Source organism: Cynocephalus volans, chromosome 8, assembly GCF_027409185.1.
Source record: "Cynocephalus volans isolate mCynVol1 chromosome 8, mCynVol1.pri, whole genome shotgun sequence".
NCBI lineage: Eukaryota > Metazoa > Chordata > Mammalia > Dermoptera > Cynocephalidae > Cynocephalus > Cynocephalus volans.
The window spans coordinates 82,638,417-82,657,402 of NC_084467.1; the positions used below are offsets into that span (position 1 = coordinate 82,638,417).

Consider the following 18,986-nt stretch of genomic DNA (forward strand, 5'->3'; position numbering starts at 1 on the left):
TGAGCCACAGGCCGGCCCTGGCTGGGTCTGATTTAGATGAGGCACAAATGCCACTTCTCAGCCTAAGCAACATTTTTTTGTTTGTACAGTTGTTTCTTAGTATCCGTGGGGGATGCTCAAGTCCCTGATATAAAGTGGTGCAGTATTTGCATATAACCTATGCACATCCTCCTGTATACTTTAAATCATCTCTAGATTATTCATAATGTCTAATGCAATGTAAATACTATGTAAGTAGTTGTTATACTGTATTGTTTAGAAAATAAGGACAAGGAAACAAGTCTGTACGTGTTCAGTGCAGATGCAATTATTTTTTGAATATTTTCGATCTGCAGTTGGTTAAAGTCATGGATGCAGAACCCACGGACACAGAAACAATTGTATTTTGATTGTATTTTGTTAAAAAGTTAATATTTATTAAGTGTTTACTATATGCCAATGCTTTGCATGAATTAGCTCATTTAATTCTCAAAACAAGCCTATTAGGTAAGTACTATTAATATCCCCATTTCACAGATATGGAAACTGCGGCACAAATAGTAGCAGTTTGAGCCTAGGCAGTCTGGCTTCAAAGACTGAATTCTTAACCATTTATTATGTTTAATAAGTGGTTATTAATAAGCAATTAATATATATTCAGTATCTGTTGGGTGTCTGGTGCTGCATTAAGCACAAGCTACAGGGCAAAAATAATCCTTCAAGAAAACAAAACCTTTATGTCATGATACAAAAGTCAAGCCAAACAAAAAACAAGAAGCATTCTTTATAGTACCTCCCAAAAATATTGGGCGAAACACTGAACTCCATTCCACAAGATTAAAGGAGCAGAGCCCTTCTCCTCCATTCTTGCCACCTGCGTGGGTCCTGCCAGTATTGTGACAACAGGGGGTGGACAGTGGTGGGCCTGGCTAGGGATGCGGGCTTAGCAGGTACAGGCACCATGAGAGGAAGGCAATGCCAAATGAGTGATTGCACAAGGGAACTCCAAGGCCCCATAAATCTAATAGGTCTCTAAATATACAGATTACTAGGCCTCTTCCCTGGATATCCTGAGTCAGTCCATCGGGGTTGATGCCCAGGAATCTGTTTTGTAAAAAGTACTCAAGGTCATTGTCTTCAAACAAGCTGGGAATTGCTTGGTAATGACCTGAACTTTAGTGGTGCTGCAGTGCCTGGAACCTTCTGAAAGGCCACATGGGGGTCTGTGCTGCCACTTCCAAGGGTCCAGAGCAGAAGAGTCTCACACTCTGGGGAAATCTGGTGGTTCCAGGCCAGCAGGGAATCCTTGGGAGCACCTGGTGACAGGCAGAGCCATGCATTTTCTCACTAGTTAGTTATCCTCAGGATCCACATGTCTGGGACAGGAGGGCTTACTTCTGATGGTCCTCAGCTTCATTCCCTCTCCTATTGCTCAGAGCATCTTCTACCTTCTAACAGTTCTAGATGACACCAGGCCCAGACCTGGCCCTCTGGCAGGTGTAATCAGCCCTGAGATGGAGATATTCCCTGGGGGTGTGAGGTAGAGAATTCGAAAATGACTAAGGCTTGCTCCTTGATGCTAATTCCAGTCTAGCGGTTCGGCCAGTGAGGGACACATTAACAGTTATCTCTAACCTAACTTGGACCGGAGTCCAAGAGAGGTGTGAAGAGGGCCAGACAACATGGAGGAGTGAAGCAGTAAACCTATGTCAAAGCCGAAGTGACAGTTGAGAGCCAAGTCTCAAAGAGTGGACAGGTAGAAGCTCAGCAGATGTACAAAGGAAAGCATTCAGGCTTTAGGGGACATACATTTTTCTACCTTGTGTTTCTTCTTCTGGGGAAACAGCCTCCCTCACTTCACTGTAACCCTGCTCATAGTAATGCCCTTGTGGTGGGAACTTGACCCAGGCCTCCCAATCAGAGTGTACAGTCCCCTGAGGTACTCGGGATGGGTACAGGAGCCAGGCCAATAGGGGACTCTCTGGGAGCACTGTCTATGCTGCAGGAAAGCCAGTCCCTCTTTCTGTGGAGTTTTTGGTGTAGAGATGACCACTGAGGGCTGTGAGCAGCTGGAGGACCACCAGTGGAGAGAGGACACAGACTCTAGTCCTGAGAGAGCCTGGCGGGCAGGAGGCAGAGTAGAGAGAAAGAAGCAGGTTGAAGAGACAAAGCTCGGGGACTGGACCAGGCTCTGAATCCAGGTGCACCCAGCTTTGGATCCTGCTTGAAACTCCTAACAACTGTGTCCTGGGAGCTTATTTAATCTCTGTTAGTCTTGGCTTCTGCATCCATAACTTGGCAATGACATAGTGTGCACTTCATGGAATTGTTGTGAGGATGGAATTGTTGTAGCCTAAAGCACTTAGCACGGTGTTTGCAAAGTAACACTCAGGGAATGAGAGCTGCGGGGTGGAGGGTGAAGAAGAAAGAAAATCAAGGATGACACTGAAGTCTCTAGCTTGAGAATCTGTGCTAATGCTGATGACATTAATCAGGAGAGGAAACGCAGGAGGAGGAGAGGTTTTATGTGGAGGGAGAACATAAATTTGTTTTTTGGACATGATGAGTCTGATGTGCTTCTAGAACCTGGGGGTAGGAGTGTCCAGCAAGCAGTGGGACCTCAGAACTTTAGGTTTGGTGGATACTGGCCAACAGATGGTCATTGAAGCAATGGCAGACAGAAGAGGGTTGGGGACACACCTGGTGCTCTTAGGGCTACAAGGGAGGAGGAGCAAGCTGCAAAGGAGTCAAGGAACAGTTAGGAGGTAGGAGGTGTGAAGAAGGGGCTGTTTGAAGGGTGGATAAACTGTTAGAGAACAGGATCTGTTTGGGGGCTGTGGGAATTCTTGTTTCTTCAGTGAAGAAAATGACACAAGACCCTTGACTTGCTGAAGGATCTGTGGCCCCACCCAAGAAGCTGTCTTCAAGGGGCCCACTGTGACCCTCAGGTGGCCTGCTGCCCCTTACCTCCAGGTATTGATTAACCAGGCGTAGAGTGCGATCAGTGATGTTAAAAATGTCCCTCCAGTCAAAGTCGGCCATGTTGTCAGCCCGGCTGTCTCGAGGACCCCTGTAGAGGAAGTTTAGTACGGCTTCGGCAGTAATACCCTCTTCACCAAGCTGCCTGTTCACAAAGCCTTTTACTGTTGGGTTCTCCAGGGTGTCCTTGGGAAGAAGAAACACAGTCACAGCTTAGAAATTCCACAGGATCTTTGGTCTTGTTCTTAGGCCCTTTCTAATTTTTAATGATTAGTGAGAGTGATTTTAAGGCTCCCTAAAAAGAGAGTGGGTTTTCTTCCGTTATAAGGCATACCTAGCTATATCTCATTTCCCCCAAATACATGGGTCTCTATAATAGAGAGAAGATGTGTATGGGATAAATAGGAAGCTTTCTTTTACTTATGGATTTTTAAATCTTTTAATTATCCCTGCTATATAGGACTGTTGTCTCTTGCCTTTGCAAAGGTGGAAATGAGACCAGATGGACATGCTCAACCATCTTTGCAACCACATAGCTGGCTCCTGGCGGAGATTCTCCTTTGAATCAGAGGCTCTCAAATGAATTCATAAAAGCAAAAAAAAAAAAAAAACCTCAGGAAACCACTGGTCTTGTAGCAGCATATAGATTTACCCCAGAATTCAAGAAACATATTTCCCACCCGAAGTCAGTGACTCCACTTGGTGACAGCTTCCAGAACTAGTGCCTTTGAGCCCTGCTTGTTATGTTTTAATCTAATTAACTCCAGTAGCAATTAACTGTTTGCTGGGAAAAGAAAACAAATAGAACTTTCCTTACTCTGATCACAGTCATCTGTGTGCTCTTGTCAAAGAAGTACCAGATCTGAGGTCCTACTTCTTCCCAGGATTTGACCAATTTCCTAAAGCGCTCCATTTCTTCAAAAGTTGAGTTGGCCTAAAACCAGACAAAGATAGAGACAGAGACAAGAACAAAGAGAAAAAATTGAGAGAGAAACGTTGTTTGTATCTTTTCTGCCCCATCATAAACCCTTAATATTTGGGAAAGGCTTTCAAAGGAAGTGTTTTTATTTTCTCAGTCTATTGATATTTCCAAGAAAAATCTGCCATTTTCTGGCTTCCCGGATTGACAGAATCTAATTTCTTAGTGGCTCATAGGTACATGTAATATTGATGATGTTATTGTCTCAGAAACTTATTAAAGCTCGATTTGGACTCCCTGGAAGCAAATATTCTTCCTTTGTATGTTCCAGGTAGCCAGGATTCAGAGAATTGTGAACCCTTCCATTGGGGATATAATTTAGGCAGTGGGGAAGAAAACCTCATTGTAGGCTGCCATAGACAGGGGAGGGCCCAGGCAGGGGCACTGGAGCAAAGCATTCCAGTGATGACTGTGCATGGGGGAGGAAACCCAAGAGTCCACTTAGCAGAAAACAAACATGAGACCTGCTGCCAGGAGGGCACATTAACACACACACACATACACACACACACACACACACACACACACGCGCGCGCGCGCACGCACACACGCACACGCACATGCGCGCACACACACACACACACACACACACACACACCATTCTTCTGGGAGGTCCAAGGTACAAGGGACAAGACCAGCTGGGATCTTACATTCTTCATTATCCTTCGTGCTGCAGGAGAATCTGGAGTAAAGAGGATTTTTCCCATCAGCAAAGGCTTTGCTGCCCTCCAGGCTATTTTGGTTAAAGGATTTGACTCCAGGCTCTGGATCAATGCATTACAAAAGGCCGCTGCCAGGAGAGAAGGGACAGATTCTATAGAAACTCCCTGTTGCTCATAACTAAACATAGTCATTAGTGTATCCAAATCACATGTCTCATTCAACTCCATGCTGGAGGATTTGATGAATAACCTAAATTAATAGGCTCTACCCCACCAATAACAAGCTCATCATTAGTAACAAAATGCCACAGTGCCTCTGATAATGGTCTCATCAGAGAGACAAAGGAAGGGGCTGGTCCTGTGGTTTCTTCTGCTGTAGAAGAAGGAGGCTGAGAAGCCTGCTTGTGGTTATCACAAGGAACAGAGGCCCTTCTCAGATGAAAGGGACTGAGGGGCCAAATAAGGCCCCCCCGTGGAATCTCAGCTGTAGCCTCAATATTTTCCCTTCAATTATCTGCTTAACTTTCTGTGTGTGCAGCTATTTTAGGGCCCGACTGCTTTTGGCGTGTCCCTTTGCTGCCTCTTTTTCATTTTTTTTTTTTCTTTTTCATTTTTAACTGGAGGGTCACCCTGTTGCATTTCTACTCTACCCCACCCTCCTCCTCCCCACAGGAGCCAAAAAAAAAAAAAAAAAAAGTAGAAGGTGGGAAAGATTACTTGCCAGGAATTTGCCATTTGGAAAGTAATTCAGTACTACACACACATTTTCATTGCACTGTGTTTTTAGAAACATCCCACAGTCGTGTTTACTTGCCAAGGCCCTCCTGACCTGAGCTTTGCTTGCAACTCTGGGTTGCCTCCTCATTTATCATTCTTCTCTGCCTCAAGAACTCAATCCTAGTTCAATTACATCAGTGGGAAGTGTCCCCTCTGTTCCCTTTCCAAGTGGGCTTCAGTTCTTTCCATGGCTGGCATCCAGAATTCTTTATGAGCCCTACCCCCTTTCTACGGGGGGAAATGGACTTTCTGGGAGAAGTGTCATTGCCCAAGACCACTCAACAAGAACAAGATAGAGCCAACCCCCCGGACTAGCTTTACCTGGAAGTGTTAAACCATCAGCTTAACTAACATCAGAAGCCAATTTGCACACAGGACTCAGAAAACTTACTTGTTCTTTTATCATAAGAATAGACAGGATCTTTTCTTGCGGAGTCAATCCCCAGGAAGGCCTTATAGTTATTGTCCTCATACCAGTTGAAGGAGAACACCCGAGAGCCTCCTCCCTCTGGGTAGCCACACAGGAGGTCAGACAGGATGCCCATCAGCTGCGGGAAAGTCTCTGGGCCGCCATCCTGCAGGAGCGGTCTGGTCACCCACAGCAAGTCTTGAACACTCTTCCGATGGGTAAACTAGGGCAAAGCAATGGCTATGGGTTATTTAAAGGCAGCCAGAATTATAATCTGTGAAGCCAAAACTCCAAAGTTTGGGGAAACTTCCACAAATATGTTTGACATCCACATTTAAAAGAAAACATCCATATTCTCAGCAATCCTTAATCCAGCTGTGAAAAAAAAACCAAAACAAAAAACAAAACCAAATCCTACTGCCATCTACTCACAGACTAAGTGAAAACTAGGTTAGCCTTAAAGAAAAGGAGTGAACCCCAAAGTATTTAGTATTGCCTCTCTTCTTCCAGTCTCCTTTATTTGAATTCCTTGGGAATGTGTCCTGGGGGAAATGCAGAGAATGGCTGTGCTGCAGGAAGGCAAGGTCAGAACAAATTTACTTGCCCAAAAGTTTAGAATTTAGTTTCTTGTACTTGGAAAACTATCCTCTAATTATTAGCTTTATTTTACAAAATGTGAACTCTTCCATTTTCTTAAAATGTGTGGTTTGTGATTTTTTTGTGTGCATGTGTGTGTGTGTGTGTGTGTGTGTGTGTGTGTGTGTGTGTGTATTTTAAGATTTGAGCAAACACAGATCAAGTCTTCATTTTTGGAAAAATACTTTTAAAATTCTGTGCCAACTAAGAAGAGGCTGGTGATCTTCTCTCCATATGGATGCCCATGGCACTTGGCCTTGTCCTTTGAAGGTAGATCAGTCATGCTGAGAACTAAGTTGAGAGCTCCCAGAGTTGCCAGTGTCCTGGCTCCCACGATGCCATTGGCTTTGCTTTAGGGGAAAATACAAAATAAAAACAATGCCGCTTTATTCAAAGGCACTTGGGAATTTATAAAACCATTAGGACTCAATCAGGTGAGACTGAAAGCAATCTATTGCAATAAGTGATGTTTACCTGTCATTCCTCTTTGTCCACATGCCAACACTTGCCCTCTGAAACTGATGAGGGCCACATAGAAACCACACAGTGAGTCATGCCTACAATCACAGTCTGTGCTTCCATGAAAAAGTCAGAATCTCAAACTGTTTCAACAACAGTGAGCCTTATGACAGTCTCGGAAGGGGCTATTACCATTATCACATTGCTCATTTAATCAAAGCACTTGGAGATGAAGGGGCTGTTCCAGGGTCAAATGGTCTAATATCGATTAATATAAACTGGACCATCTGTTTCAACCTAGTTTACAAATGCTTAGACTTCTCTCTAGACAGGCAAGAAAACTTCTGGAACTCCCACACAAAACTAAGAGTGCTGATATGCTTTGGGGAATTTTTTGCATTCTTTATCAACTTCCACCCTATTATACTGATATGAATGTTTTAAATGCTATGAGGAAAAGAATGTTAAACAGAGACTCCCACTGCAGCAGGTGGCCATCAGTACAATGGGCCCTTCTAACTTTCCCTGCACAGCAGTGTGCATAATTCTACCCAGGTTGAGCTTAGTTTTGTAAAAATGGATTCCAACCATGCAATTTTCTAGGTTGACTAAGCCCCAGTCAGCTGGGAGTACTGAAGGGGGAAAAAGCGGGGGAAATTACATTTCACTCCTTGCCTCCCCTCATAATACTCATCACACCTGAAGGGCCTGCCTGTTTCACATCTCTCTTCTCCCTTGGGCAGTGGTCTGTCTGTTCGGCATGATATTCCCAGCACCTCTCATCTATTGAGTGGAAGAATAAATTTCTATATGGGAGAAGACTTGTGCAACCAGATGTTAATTAAAACTTGTACATCTTTTATGAAACAACACAAAAATCCACTTATTTTCTTTGTGATGCAATGAGTCAATGTAGGTAATGCACTTAGAATAGTGCCCAGAAGCACTATAAAGGTGTATGCTATTATTACTGGTGGTATATGTGTATGTGGATTTTTTAAGATGGTAATAGAATAATAGACCACTTCAGTACTGGAAAGACATGGGTTGAATTGTAAGTCCTCTGATGATTTGTGCCACACCAGGCGAGCTGCTTATTCTCGGTGGCATTTCTTCCTCGGTGTGAAATCAGAAGGGTGGTTCTTTTCTTTTTGCCTCCTATCCAGGAACACAGATAATTTAGGATATGAACAGGTGTCTTAAAATTGCTAGGTGGAAAGATCAACTTATTTCTCCTTAAACAGGTTTGATGTCCAATTAAGTTATTTGACATAAGTGTGATAGAATGGTGGAAAGACATAATGAAATTATAATTACTATCATCAGACCACTCACCTCTTGAATTCTTGGTGACATATCAGATAATATCCTTCCCCAGGATCTCAGATTGATACCTTGAGAACTGCTGTCTACGAGTGTGGGAAGCTGTAATTGATAGAAAAAAATATTAAAAAAATTTATATCCATGTAGTTATGTATACACACATAGGTGCTATCTGATCTCCTCCTGTATGCTTGAAAAACATTCCCCTTTCCTTCCTTTTTTCTGGTTGCAGGACCTTTCTGCAAGATTGCTTTTAGAAACAAATTCTTTTATCTAATTGAGAAAATCAAAGGCTCTTATTCCAAGTCACCCTGCAGAGCTAGTCAATCACAAATAGTTTCATGGTGACATTAAACACGCCAAAGTGATTCTGATTGCTGGTTTAGCAGCACCAAACGAGACTCCTAGAGGAAGGAAAACAGTGCAGCTGCTGGATTGAGAAGGAAGCTGCTTGCGGAGGGCGCCCATCTGTTCACCTCGGGGCTTTGTAGACACTGCTGGGCTTCCTCGTCATTGTTCACGTGTTTTCCCCTTTGTGTCCTTTTCAGGCAGGTTGTGTTTCTTCTTCTGTTAACACAACTCTCTCATGGAAGATTCAGCCAGTTACATCACCTTTCTTTTAAAGCTGAGGCTGGTAGGAGTCAGAGAGAAGTCCCTTTGCAATGTTCAGGTAAGCCCAGTCCATGTGACAACTCAGAGCCATCCGTGCGTTGTCCATCCTGGTAGGGACTGTGGAAGCCCACAAGTCTTTTGCCTCCCAGCCCCGGAGCCTAAAGTGAACACCCTGTTTTCTGGAAACCAAGTTCAAGTCCTGATTGACTTCATTCTTCATAGTTTCAAAACTGATTGAATCACTGATCCTCTAAGAGTTTCTGATGTCTGAATTCTAAGTTTTAAGATAATGGTTTTCAAACTCAACTGCGCATCTCGAGCAGGTCTGGAGTGAGTCCTGGGCATCTGCATTTTAACAAGCTCGACCTGTAATTCTCATCCAAGCATTTGTGGACAACAAGCCACAGCCTGGACTTTTTATCTGCCAGTGTGGTCTTCCTTGATGACGGCTGTGCCGGTCCCGCTGCAGCAAAGCTGAGAAGCAGGTGGAGTTAGGCTCTGAGTGGCCCAGCTTTCCATTTCTAGCTGCGCGTCCTTGCCGCCCTTTCTCCTTGCTGTGGGTGCAGGGGCCCTCCAATTCTTTCTGGCCCTGATACTGTAGAATAAATTTAGCACTCAGGAGCATTTCAGGCTTATTTTCTAACTGTAAATTCAAAAGCTTTGTTATGTATGAGAGATACAAAGCAGCCAGGGGAAGAATTTTCCAGAAAAAGGAGCAACAAAGTTGCCGTTGAAACTACAGCACTGAGAAGCATCTTCCTTCTTCAACCTGAACTCCAGCGCTCGGTGTTGGTATTGCTAGGCCTTTTTAAACTCCTTAAAAATAGCCTCAACGTATGCTGGGCAAAGCACTGGAATTCCTGTTTTTCTCATAGGAGGGTGGAGCTGAGAAGAGTGGGCAGGAAGGGAGGCAGCAAGCAGGTGAAAACGTGTTCCCGTGGCAAGTTGTCACCAAGTCCTGTCGATTCTCCCTCGAGATTATTAGAGATGAAAAGGGACCAGAGAGACAGATCAATAAAGTGCCATGTGTGGATTTTGATTCTGATCTGAACAAATCAGCAGGAACAACTGGGGGAAGGTGGACGTGGATGGGGTATTAGATGATATTAGGAATTACTGCTAATTTTGTTGAGTGTCATCATAGCATTGTGATTTTGTTAAAACGAATAAGTTCTTACGTCTTAGAGAATATAGGGAAGTATATAAGGGTGAAATAATACGTTGTCTGTGATTTGCTTCAGAAAATTTCAGAAAATAAACTTTAGAACAAAAAACTTGTTTTAACTGTTTTAATTAAAACAAGAACAGCCAAATGTTGGTAATAGTTGAAGCCAAGTGACGGATACATGGGGGTTCATTATATTACTTACTCTATTTTTATGCTTATTTCTATAATAAAAATGCGTAATAAAATCTATTTTGTTGCGTGCAAAAATAAGTAAATTGTTGAATGCGTGAATACTAAGTAAATACTCTCCCTTTTTTCCTGCCTCCTAGGACTGCCTTTGTTCGCTTCTGTCCTAGAATATTGCATCAGAATAGCCTTCTTGCTAGTCCCCTTGCCTCTAGTCTCCTCTCTTCCAAAGCACCCTTCACATTGCAGCCTGCGTGATCTAACAGGCTCCCGACTGTCTCTGAAGAAAAGGCCGATGCCAGTGCTGGACACACGCAGCCTCTTGTGAGCTGGTGCCTGGCTCCCTGTCTGGCCTCTCCCTCCTCTCCTCCATCAAGCTGGTCTTCTTTCTCCCTCCGCTCACATACCAGGATCTCTCATGCCCCTGTCTTGCTCACAGTGCCCACCCTCCTCTGCCTGGCAAGTTTCCACTCATCCTTCAAGTCTCATTCTTCACACAAGTCCCTATGTGAAACATGGTTGTTCCCCAGGTAGATTGAGAGACTCCTTCCGCTACGGCTCTTGCTCCACCTTGCCCTGTTATGCTCTCTTAAGTGCCCTGTTTATTTGCTTCTTTGCCCTCTTCGCCATTGGAAATTATTCTGTCGTTTACTTGCCATCTGTCTCTCGTTAGACTCTACACCCCTTGTAGGCAGGAACTGTGTCTGTGTGCTGGGCACACAGTAGACACTCAAATACCACTTGATGAATGAGGGAATGCTCTTATTATAGCAACAAGCAGATTGGTTACAATTGTTTATATATCTGACACTCCATGAAATGGTATGCTCAGTGAGCACAGGGACTCTATCTTTTTATCTTTGTGTCACTCAAATAACTTATACATTTCATTATCTGTAGTAGCTCAGGAAACATTTGTGAATCAGAAACCCTATGCACTGGGAGGTAGAATGAAGATTGCCTTAAAGGCTGTGATGTATTCATCAATGTCCATTTAAAGAAGACTCTGAAAGACAAGTCTGCTTTTAAAGTACCTTTTAAAAAAGAGTAAATAAATTCTAGTCCTTTCATCCTGAAGTCAAATTCCCCTATATTGAGGTCCTGTTAAAAGTGGATACAATGAAGAAGTGGTAAATTAATGGCCTCCTGAAAATTCATAATTATTCCATTTTACTAATTCAATATTATTGCTCTGGTAGTTCTGAGTCAGATGTAGAACACTTAGGATTTTTTTTTCTTCTAAAAGATGACAAAAATAATGACTGTTGACTTAAATGGAGTGCAAGGTAATGTTCTCTCTGCAATCTGCCCAACCCCTCTACCCAAGGGTAATCGCTCTCAACAATTTGGTGTGTACCCTTCCAGAAGCATCAAGCTTTTAACTTTATTTTTATATCTTCTCCCTGGCTGGTAATTCCACAGACCTCCACAATTTGACCACAGTTTGTAGTTCAACCAAATCAGTTTACATGGCAGGGCTCATAGAATACCCCATCTCAAATGGTGTTTTTTCTTTCCCTAAAGATTAAGGGTTTACTCCGAGAATATGAGACCAGCACTGTCTTAATCTGTTTGGGCTGCTATAACAACATAGCATAAACTGGGTGGTTTATAAACAACAGAGATTTATTTCTCACAGCCCTGGATGTTGGGAAGTCCAAGATCAAGGTGCCAGCAGATTTAGTTTCTGGTGAGGGACTATTTTCTGGTTCATAGATAATGCCTTTTTGCTATGTCCTCACATGGTAGGAGAATCAAGCTAACTCTGGGGTCTCTTTTAAGAGAGCACTAATCCCAGTCATGACCTAATCACCTCCTCAAAGTCCCATCTCCTAATACCATCACCTTGGGGGTGATGATTTTAAAATGTGAATTTTGGGGGGACACAAATGTTCAGACCATAGCAAGCATTTCCATCACCCTATTGCCTAGAATCCTAAGTAAATCAGTAACATAAGCATAAGAAAGACCACAAGAATAAAACTCTCATTTATCCATTCCGTAAACATTGCCTAGCACTGAGGGACTAGGCTCTGTCACTGCAGCAGAGATTACTGCTTATCTACCTGATTTTGACAAAGGTGATAATGCCAGGCTGAAAAAATTACATTTCCCAGCCTCCCACGCATACGGAGCGGGCATGTGACAAAATTCTGACCAGTAAGATACGAGGAGAGGTCATGGGCTGGGGCTTCTGCAAACAGTCTTTTAAAGGAGGGCCCTCTGCCCTTGGTCTTCCCCCTGCCTGGAGCACGGATGTGTTAGGGAGTGGAGGAGACATCCTATGCTCACCACACGACAAGCACATGCTGGGGATGAGTGAGGGAAATGGAAAGGACACTGGGTTCTAGAGGAAATCTGGGGATCTTCTATACCACTCCTGGATGCCCCCCCCCCCCCCAGGACTCTGCTTTGGGAGGAAAATGAAACCCACTGTTTTCTAGCATTTGGTTACTCACAGCCAATTACAGCTTCTAAATGATATAATCACACATTTGACAAATATGTATTGAGTGTCTGCTTCGTGCCAGGTGCTGGGGACATAGCAATGCTCAAAACAAATTCCTCCCTTCATGAAGTTTACCTTCAAGAACGTCACTGATGGATGTGCCTTCCCCTTGCTATCGTCACGTTGGATGCACTCAAGACACTCACACAGGAAAGAAAGAAGCTACCTTTGGTCCCTTATCCCTCCGTAGCTACAGCCTAACTTCTCTCCTCCACCTTTATGCTCACACTTGGAAGCACAGTCCACATTCAACGACTTCACCTCCTCACCAACACCTTCCTGTCTTCCACCCTCAACATCCTACAAGATGCTTTAACTACAGCCCCCAGTCTCCTCCTGGTTTTCAAGTTTAATGGTTATTTTTGGTTCTTGTCTTTTCAGACCTGTCTGCTTTTCTTGACATTTTTGAGGGCATCCTTTTCCCCGCTTGTCACCTGCGACACTGGTCTTATGTGGTTTGCTTTGTTACTTCTCGCCTTTCCCATGAGCTGCTCTGCTTCTACTGTCCCCCTAAGTGCCAAGCTTCCTGGGGACTCCACACCCTTGCTCCTTTCACTCTGCACACTCTCCCTGGGTAGTCTTAGTCCCTGTATCATTTAATCCGCCACCGTTTTGTTGATAACTTCTAAATCTGTACCTCCGAGCCAGGTGTCTCCCCACAGCTTCAGACTAAACATCCAACCATCTGCTGGACATTTGCCTAGATCCAACATGTCCCAAACTGATCACATCATCTTCTCCTAAACTAGCTTCTGCTCCTATGTGCCCTTCCTCAGCCGGTGGCACCACCTTCTGCCTGGGAGCTATCACTGCTTAGCTCAATGTCCAAATTTCCAGCCTGGAGATCCAGGAACTGGTGCTGGGTATGAGTGTGAGGCAGGATGAGCCCTCAGATTGCAGAGACAGTAGCCAACGGATACCTGAAAGGCTGCTTTAGGAGGAAGCTAGAATCAAGGACTGGAGTCCAAAAAAGGCCATGCAGAGAAAAAACCACCAAGTCCTGGATGATGGGAAGGCACCTAAGAGGGGCTAGGAGCCCAGAGGTACAGAAATCAAGAAATTGTCATGCACATGTGTCCAAAGATGTAGGACATCAGATAAATCAGTCACAAGCTCCTGTCACTCTTAATTATCTCCTCTTCATTCTGTATTTGTGGTCTGTCTTCACCACTTGACTGTGGGCTAGAAATTGTCTGTGGTCATGATTTGCCTAAGTGGACACCTTCTCTCCATCCCCTCTCCTTTACCTCCATAGGCTCTAGGCACACTCTGACCTTGAACTTCCATCCCACATCAGATGAGCATACTGGAAAGCACCTATGTTTCTGTCTATTCATATGTATATCTACGTTTGTATCTATGTCTCCAAAGATACACATTTTTAAGGCTCTTAATTTTACTTTGAAATTATTTGGCTTTGAGTAACTCATCTAATGAATGATTGCATGATCTCTGAGCAATCACTATACTTAGGAATGTTTGTAAAGTGGGAGAACCTAAACTGTAAACTGGTTTTTGAATTTTACATTTTATGAATACTGAATTTAACAATAAAGTCGAATTACATTACCTTTCTTATACATTTAATGTAATATTTATTAATTTTATTTATTTTACTTATTTTTTGGCTGGCCGGTACAGGGATCGAACCCTGGACCTTGGTGTTATCAGCACCACACTCTAACCATTTGAGCAACCAGCCAATCCCCATATTTATTAATTTTAATTCTAAAGTTTTTCTTTGTATTTTAGAGCCATCATTTTTTTTTAACTTCAAGTCTCAAACATTTTTGTAGGCTTCTGCAAAGCTTCTGGCTCTTAGACACTACGCCTTATCACTTAGCAACTAATGGATAAAATGACCAACCCACCCTACCCCATCCCATCCCACTCTATTCTCACCCCACCCCTACTGGACAGAGTCAACTCATCTGAAACCACCTCACCTTCTCTAGAAAGCCTTCTTACCCCCATCTCCATGCTCCTCTTGCCTTCTTTCCCTGGGGTTAGGTGCCCCTCCTAACTGCTCCTATAATTCTCTGTGCATTTTTAAAATCACTTTTACATTGGTTTGCTATTGTTTTTTAATGTATCTGTCTCTCCATGAGGCTATTAACTCATTAGGCATAGGAATAGGCTTTACTTTATGTTTCTATCTTCAGGACATGGTACATAGTAGGTGCTCAATAAAGAAGTGTTGTATTACTTAATGAATAAATAAACTATTTAAAAAGAGACAGAGCCTATTAAGATTTTAGGTTCTATGAGAGATGTCTCTACCAGACATGGTAGAGACTTACAGGGAGGGAGAGGCCAGTTCCTTGGGGGCAGAGGTGACATTTGGGTTGATGTTTGTAAGGAGGCAAGTTGATGATCCTGAGGTTGAAGGCAGTGTCTGTGGATGGATGGGGAGGCCAGGAATTCCAGGTGGAAGGAGAAACAAGGGGAGAGTCAGAGGAAGGGAGCAGCTAGAGAGAGAGAGCCAGATGAAACAGCGGGAAAAACCACTTGAGATGCATTTTTGTGTCTGGTTAACACTTTCTTTTTCAATCTTGTTAATAATTTAAGAATATTCATTAATCAAATATTTACTAAGCTCCAGCTATGTGCCCCGTGCTATGGCTGCAATTCTCTTCCTAGCTCCTTTCAGTGGAGATGATAAATAACAAGGGTCTGGTCCTCACACCCTCGTTCTAGATCCCACTTACAGATCTGAACAGCGCCCGGCCCCAGGGAGCCCTCCCTCCATCCCTGTTCACCAGTCATCTGACTGAGGTTGCCATTGATTAGAACAACTTTCCCAGGGCTCTCCTCTCCCTTTGGTTCCCTCCCCCACTATCCATTCAAATTAGCATGAATTGTTCCTGCCAAAAGAACCGGAAGAGACTGTCAGTTTATTTGAATGGAAATGTGAAAACATTTCTGGAAAAAAGGTCACAGACCAAAATGACAAGTATCATCTCTCTCTTACACACACACACACACACACACACACACACACACACACACACGTACTCACGCACGCACGCACGCACACACGCACACACGCACACAGTGCTTCCTGTGCCAAATGAGTTTTCTTAATTTCCAAAAACACAAATACCTTTCCATGTCACAACTGGGCTGAGTACATCCTACCAACTCAAGTTCAAGGTCCGTTTAGACCTCTTAAAGAAGATTGGATCTACAAATAGGGCTGTGGAAGGGATATGTCTCCGTCAACTATAATTGGTCTGAGGGGTCTCTGGGCCTTGATTCTGTACTTAAATTGATACGAGATCCTAAATTAGCAGCCAAGAAGATTCTGGCTTCAAGAGGCCTGTGTTTGGGTTGTCAGGGGACAAAAACCAAGTCTGTCCTTTGGGACTGTGTAGTATTTTTTCTTAAGGCAGAGAAAAACATATTAGCTCCTAGAAAATCTTGTTTGAGCAGTGTTTGCTGGTGCTTTGGATCCAATGAGTTAATCAAACAGATGCCCCTCCACTAGCACATGAAAGGAACATCCTACGAGTTGAATTTTTTGTTTGTTTCACTTTCTGTGATTCCAAGAAGATAATCAGTACTCATTTCTAAGTTGAGGATATAACTAACACAAAGGCAAATATGTCGCCTCAGGTTAAGAGTGTCTTTACAGCATGACAAGGCTCTGGGAGCTGGTGGAAGGTTCTGGAGCCAGGAGTAAGCTGCAGACTTGAAAGCAGCCAGACCAGAGGTGAAAAGCAGACGAAAGGCCAGCCTGTGGCTCACTTGGGAGAGTGCGGTGCTGATAACACCAAGGCCATGGGTTCAGATCCTATATAGGGATGGCCGGTTTGCTCACTGGCTGAGTGTGGTGCTGACAACACCAAGTCAAGGGTTAAGATCCCCTTACCAGTAATCTTTGAAAAAAAAAAAAAAAAAAAAAAAAGGGAGAGTGTGGTGCTGAAAAGCAGATGAAGCCGTGGACAGACAGCACAGGCCACAGTGTTCAGTCCTGGGCTGCAGCTACAGGAAAGCCAGATTTATCCGGGAGGGAAGTTGTTGCCAGGCAACTGGGAGAATGTGGATTTGAAGCATGTTTGTTGCAACCTGCCAGTTGTTAAGCATCAGATGAAAAGAGAGGAAGCTGGCTTCAGTGGTGAGGGGGCAACCAGGAGGGGACACCCTGAGTGCTAGGAAATGCGTCATGAGTGGAGAATTCAGACTCAATTGCTGGGGGGTGGGGGTGGGGGTCCTGCCAAACTGTCTCTACTGGGAGAGGTCACAGAGGCAGGCTATCTCCCAGGACTGGAGGGAACAGAGCCTCTGAATCAGTGTGGGCTCTGAGGTATGTTAACAGACATGCAACATGAGTATTTGGCTCAACATAAACCAGGCCTTTTTCCTTCCATGGTGGCTTCCATCCTGGTCTCTTGGTTGATGAGAGCAAATCTGAGCTCGGAAGCTAGGGCTGTCAGAAGGCTACTCCATGAGACAGTCTCCTCCTAGTCTCAGGAGTCTGAAGAAGGAGGAGATGGGGGAGCTCAGGAGCCCTCTGCAAAGTGCTTGTGTTCTTGCTTTGGTAAGAGCAAATGCTTTTTGTTTCCAAGTGTTTTCCAACTCTTCTCTCACGTGAATTCACTGCAATCTCATGAGATATGGAGAAGAGGTCTTATTATCTGGATTCTACAGATGGGAAGGGGGAGATCCCCTTTAAGAGATAGCAAGTTAGTGCCATCACAGAGCAGGACCTATCTCCTGACTGCCAGGAGGGCCCCAGTGGCCCAGGCCTCTGATCCTCTCACCATTGGGTCCTCAGGGAGGATGCTGATTACTTCATAAAGAGAGGGAAGAATCTGTACTATATTGAGACCTTTTAGGAAAGGACAGATAGTAAGTAGTGAGGAGGAAATAAATTTTAATGCAAAAGCTCTTAACCTGAGGTCTGGCTTCAGTGGCTCCGTGAACCCCCACCCACTGTGGGTCTGTGCAAACTTACATTTCTCAAGGGAAAAGCTTTAGAGATACTGTCAGATTCTCAAAGGTAATCCTAATGCATAAAAAGGTTAAGAGCTATAGTTCTGTAGAGATGAGAAAAGTCAGAAGCCAAATGCCTTCTTAAAACCAATTTGCTCTGGAGAGAACCTGATGTCTAACATACTGGTACACACATTGGAGGTGCTCAATCCATGTTTACTGAAGTTAGGCTGGACCCCAGGACCCATTATCCTAAATCACGACCTTACCGGAGGCCTGCTGGTATCCTCAGTGTCTTTAGTTTTGACCTCTCAATATTCTTTCCTTTTAAATCCTTAGAAACATCTGTCATGAAAATTCATGGCCTACTGCATGCCCAGAGCCTCACAGAAGTCAAGGCAGGTGTGTGACAGTCAAGCCCGTAGGCCTGAGGCACAGTTAATGAACATTAAAGCCCTCTCTTCTATTTCTTTTTTATTTCTTCTTTTTTGAAATCCATTCACCCAGGGGAAATTTTGTTTGTAATATGCACAGATTTTTGCAGATTTAGGCAGGACAAATCCTAATATACTTGTAGTGGCTTCAAAATTTTCAAAAAAACAAATGAACAAAAGACATTTCCTGACTTAGTTTTGTTTCTGCCCAACAGCCCTGCTGCTCCCTGGTGTGCTGGCCCTTGGAGATATCATTCTTTTTTCTTCTCCCCTCTGAAACCCCTTACGCAGAAGTGGGAGAAAGTTTACAGTCCAAGGATTTAGAAATCGGAAGAGAGAGGAAATCATGAAATGAAGTCATTAATGGGGCCTCATTGTAAAATCCTGGAGATGTGGGGCTTTCCCAGAGACTTTTGAAGCTGCAATATCCATTGAAAATTGAAATGCATAGTTGAAATTTAACGCACTTCAGTGAATGACCCCAGAGGGCAGAAACTACGGCAGGCTCTCACTGGGCAGTCCACCCACACTAATTCCCAGTGGCTCAGGAATTCAGGGAGCAGAGCCCAGAATGAAGCAGGACATTGATAGGATCATGTGGCGATGACCCCCAAGACTCGGTCCTTTTCCCTAGAACTCAGTGTTCAGCTACCTAATGAACACTCAATGTTCAGTCAGAGACACGGGTAATGAAGTCAGAAAAGTAAAAGCTGCAACAGAGTAGTAGTTGAGTAAAAGGAAAGAGAGATAAGTCATGCCACACTGGAAGTGTTTCTGAAGGGGAAAACCGTGAGCCAAAATTCTGGGGCGGCCAAATTTCCTCCATCAACATCCATTGAGAAGGGGGAAGGGAGGGAAACTCAGATTTCCCAGCAGTATGGCAGGTCTTGGCACCAGCTTCAGTCCCCCTGCTGAACTTCCACAAATAAACATTCAAA

At 43.9% G+C, this 18,986-nt stretch overlaps 1 protein-coding gene across 2 annotated transcripts in view; it reads right to left on the reverse strand.

Annotated features, from left to right (window-relative positions):
- Positions 1–18,986, reverse strand: part of ABCA4 (ATP binding cassette subfamily A member 4) — a 120,806-nt gene that overhangs the window by 77,125 nt on the left and 24,695 nt on the right. For both annotated transcript variants that reach the window (XM_063104333.1, XM_063104332.1), the window contains exons 7-11: positions 8,216–8,305; positions 5,768–6,008; positions 4,588–4,727; positions 3,776–3,892; positions 2,947–3,144 (exon numbers count right to left, since the gene is read on the reverse strand). In XM_063104333.1, the coding sequence (XP_062960403.1) occupies positions 2,947–3,144; positions 3,776–3,892; positions 4,588–4,727; positions 5,768–6,008; positions 8,216–8,305 (786 nt within the window). The remainder of the gene's footprint in view (positions 1–2,946; positions 3,145–3,775; positions 3,893–4,587; positions 4,728–5,767; positions 6,009–8,215; positions 8,306–18,986) is intronic.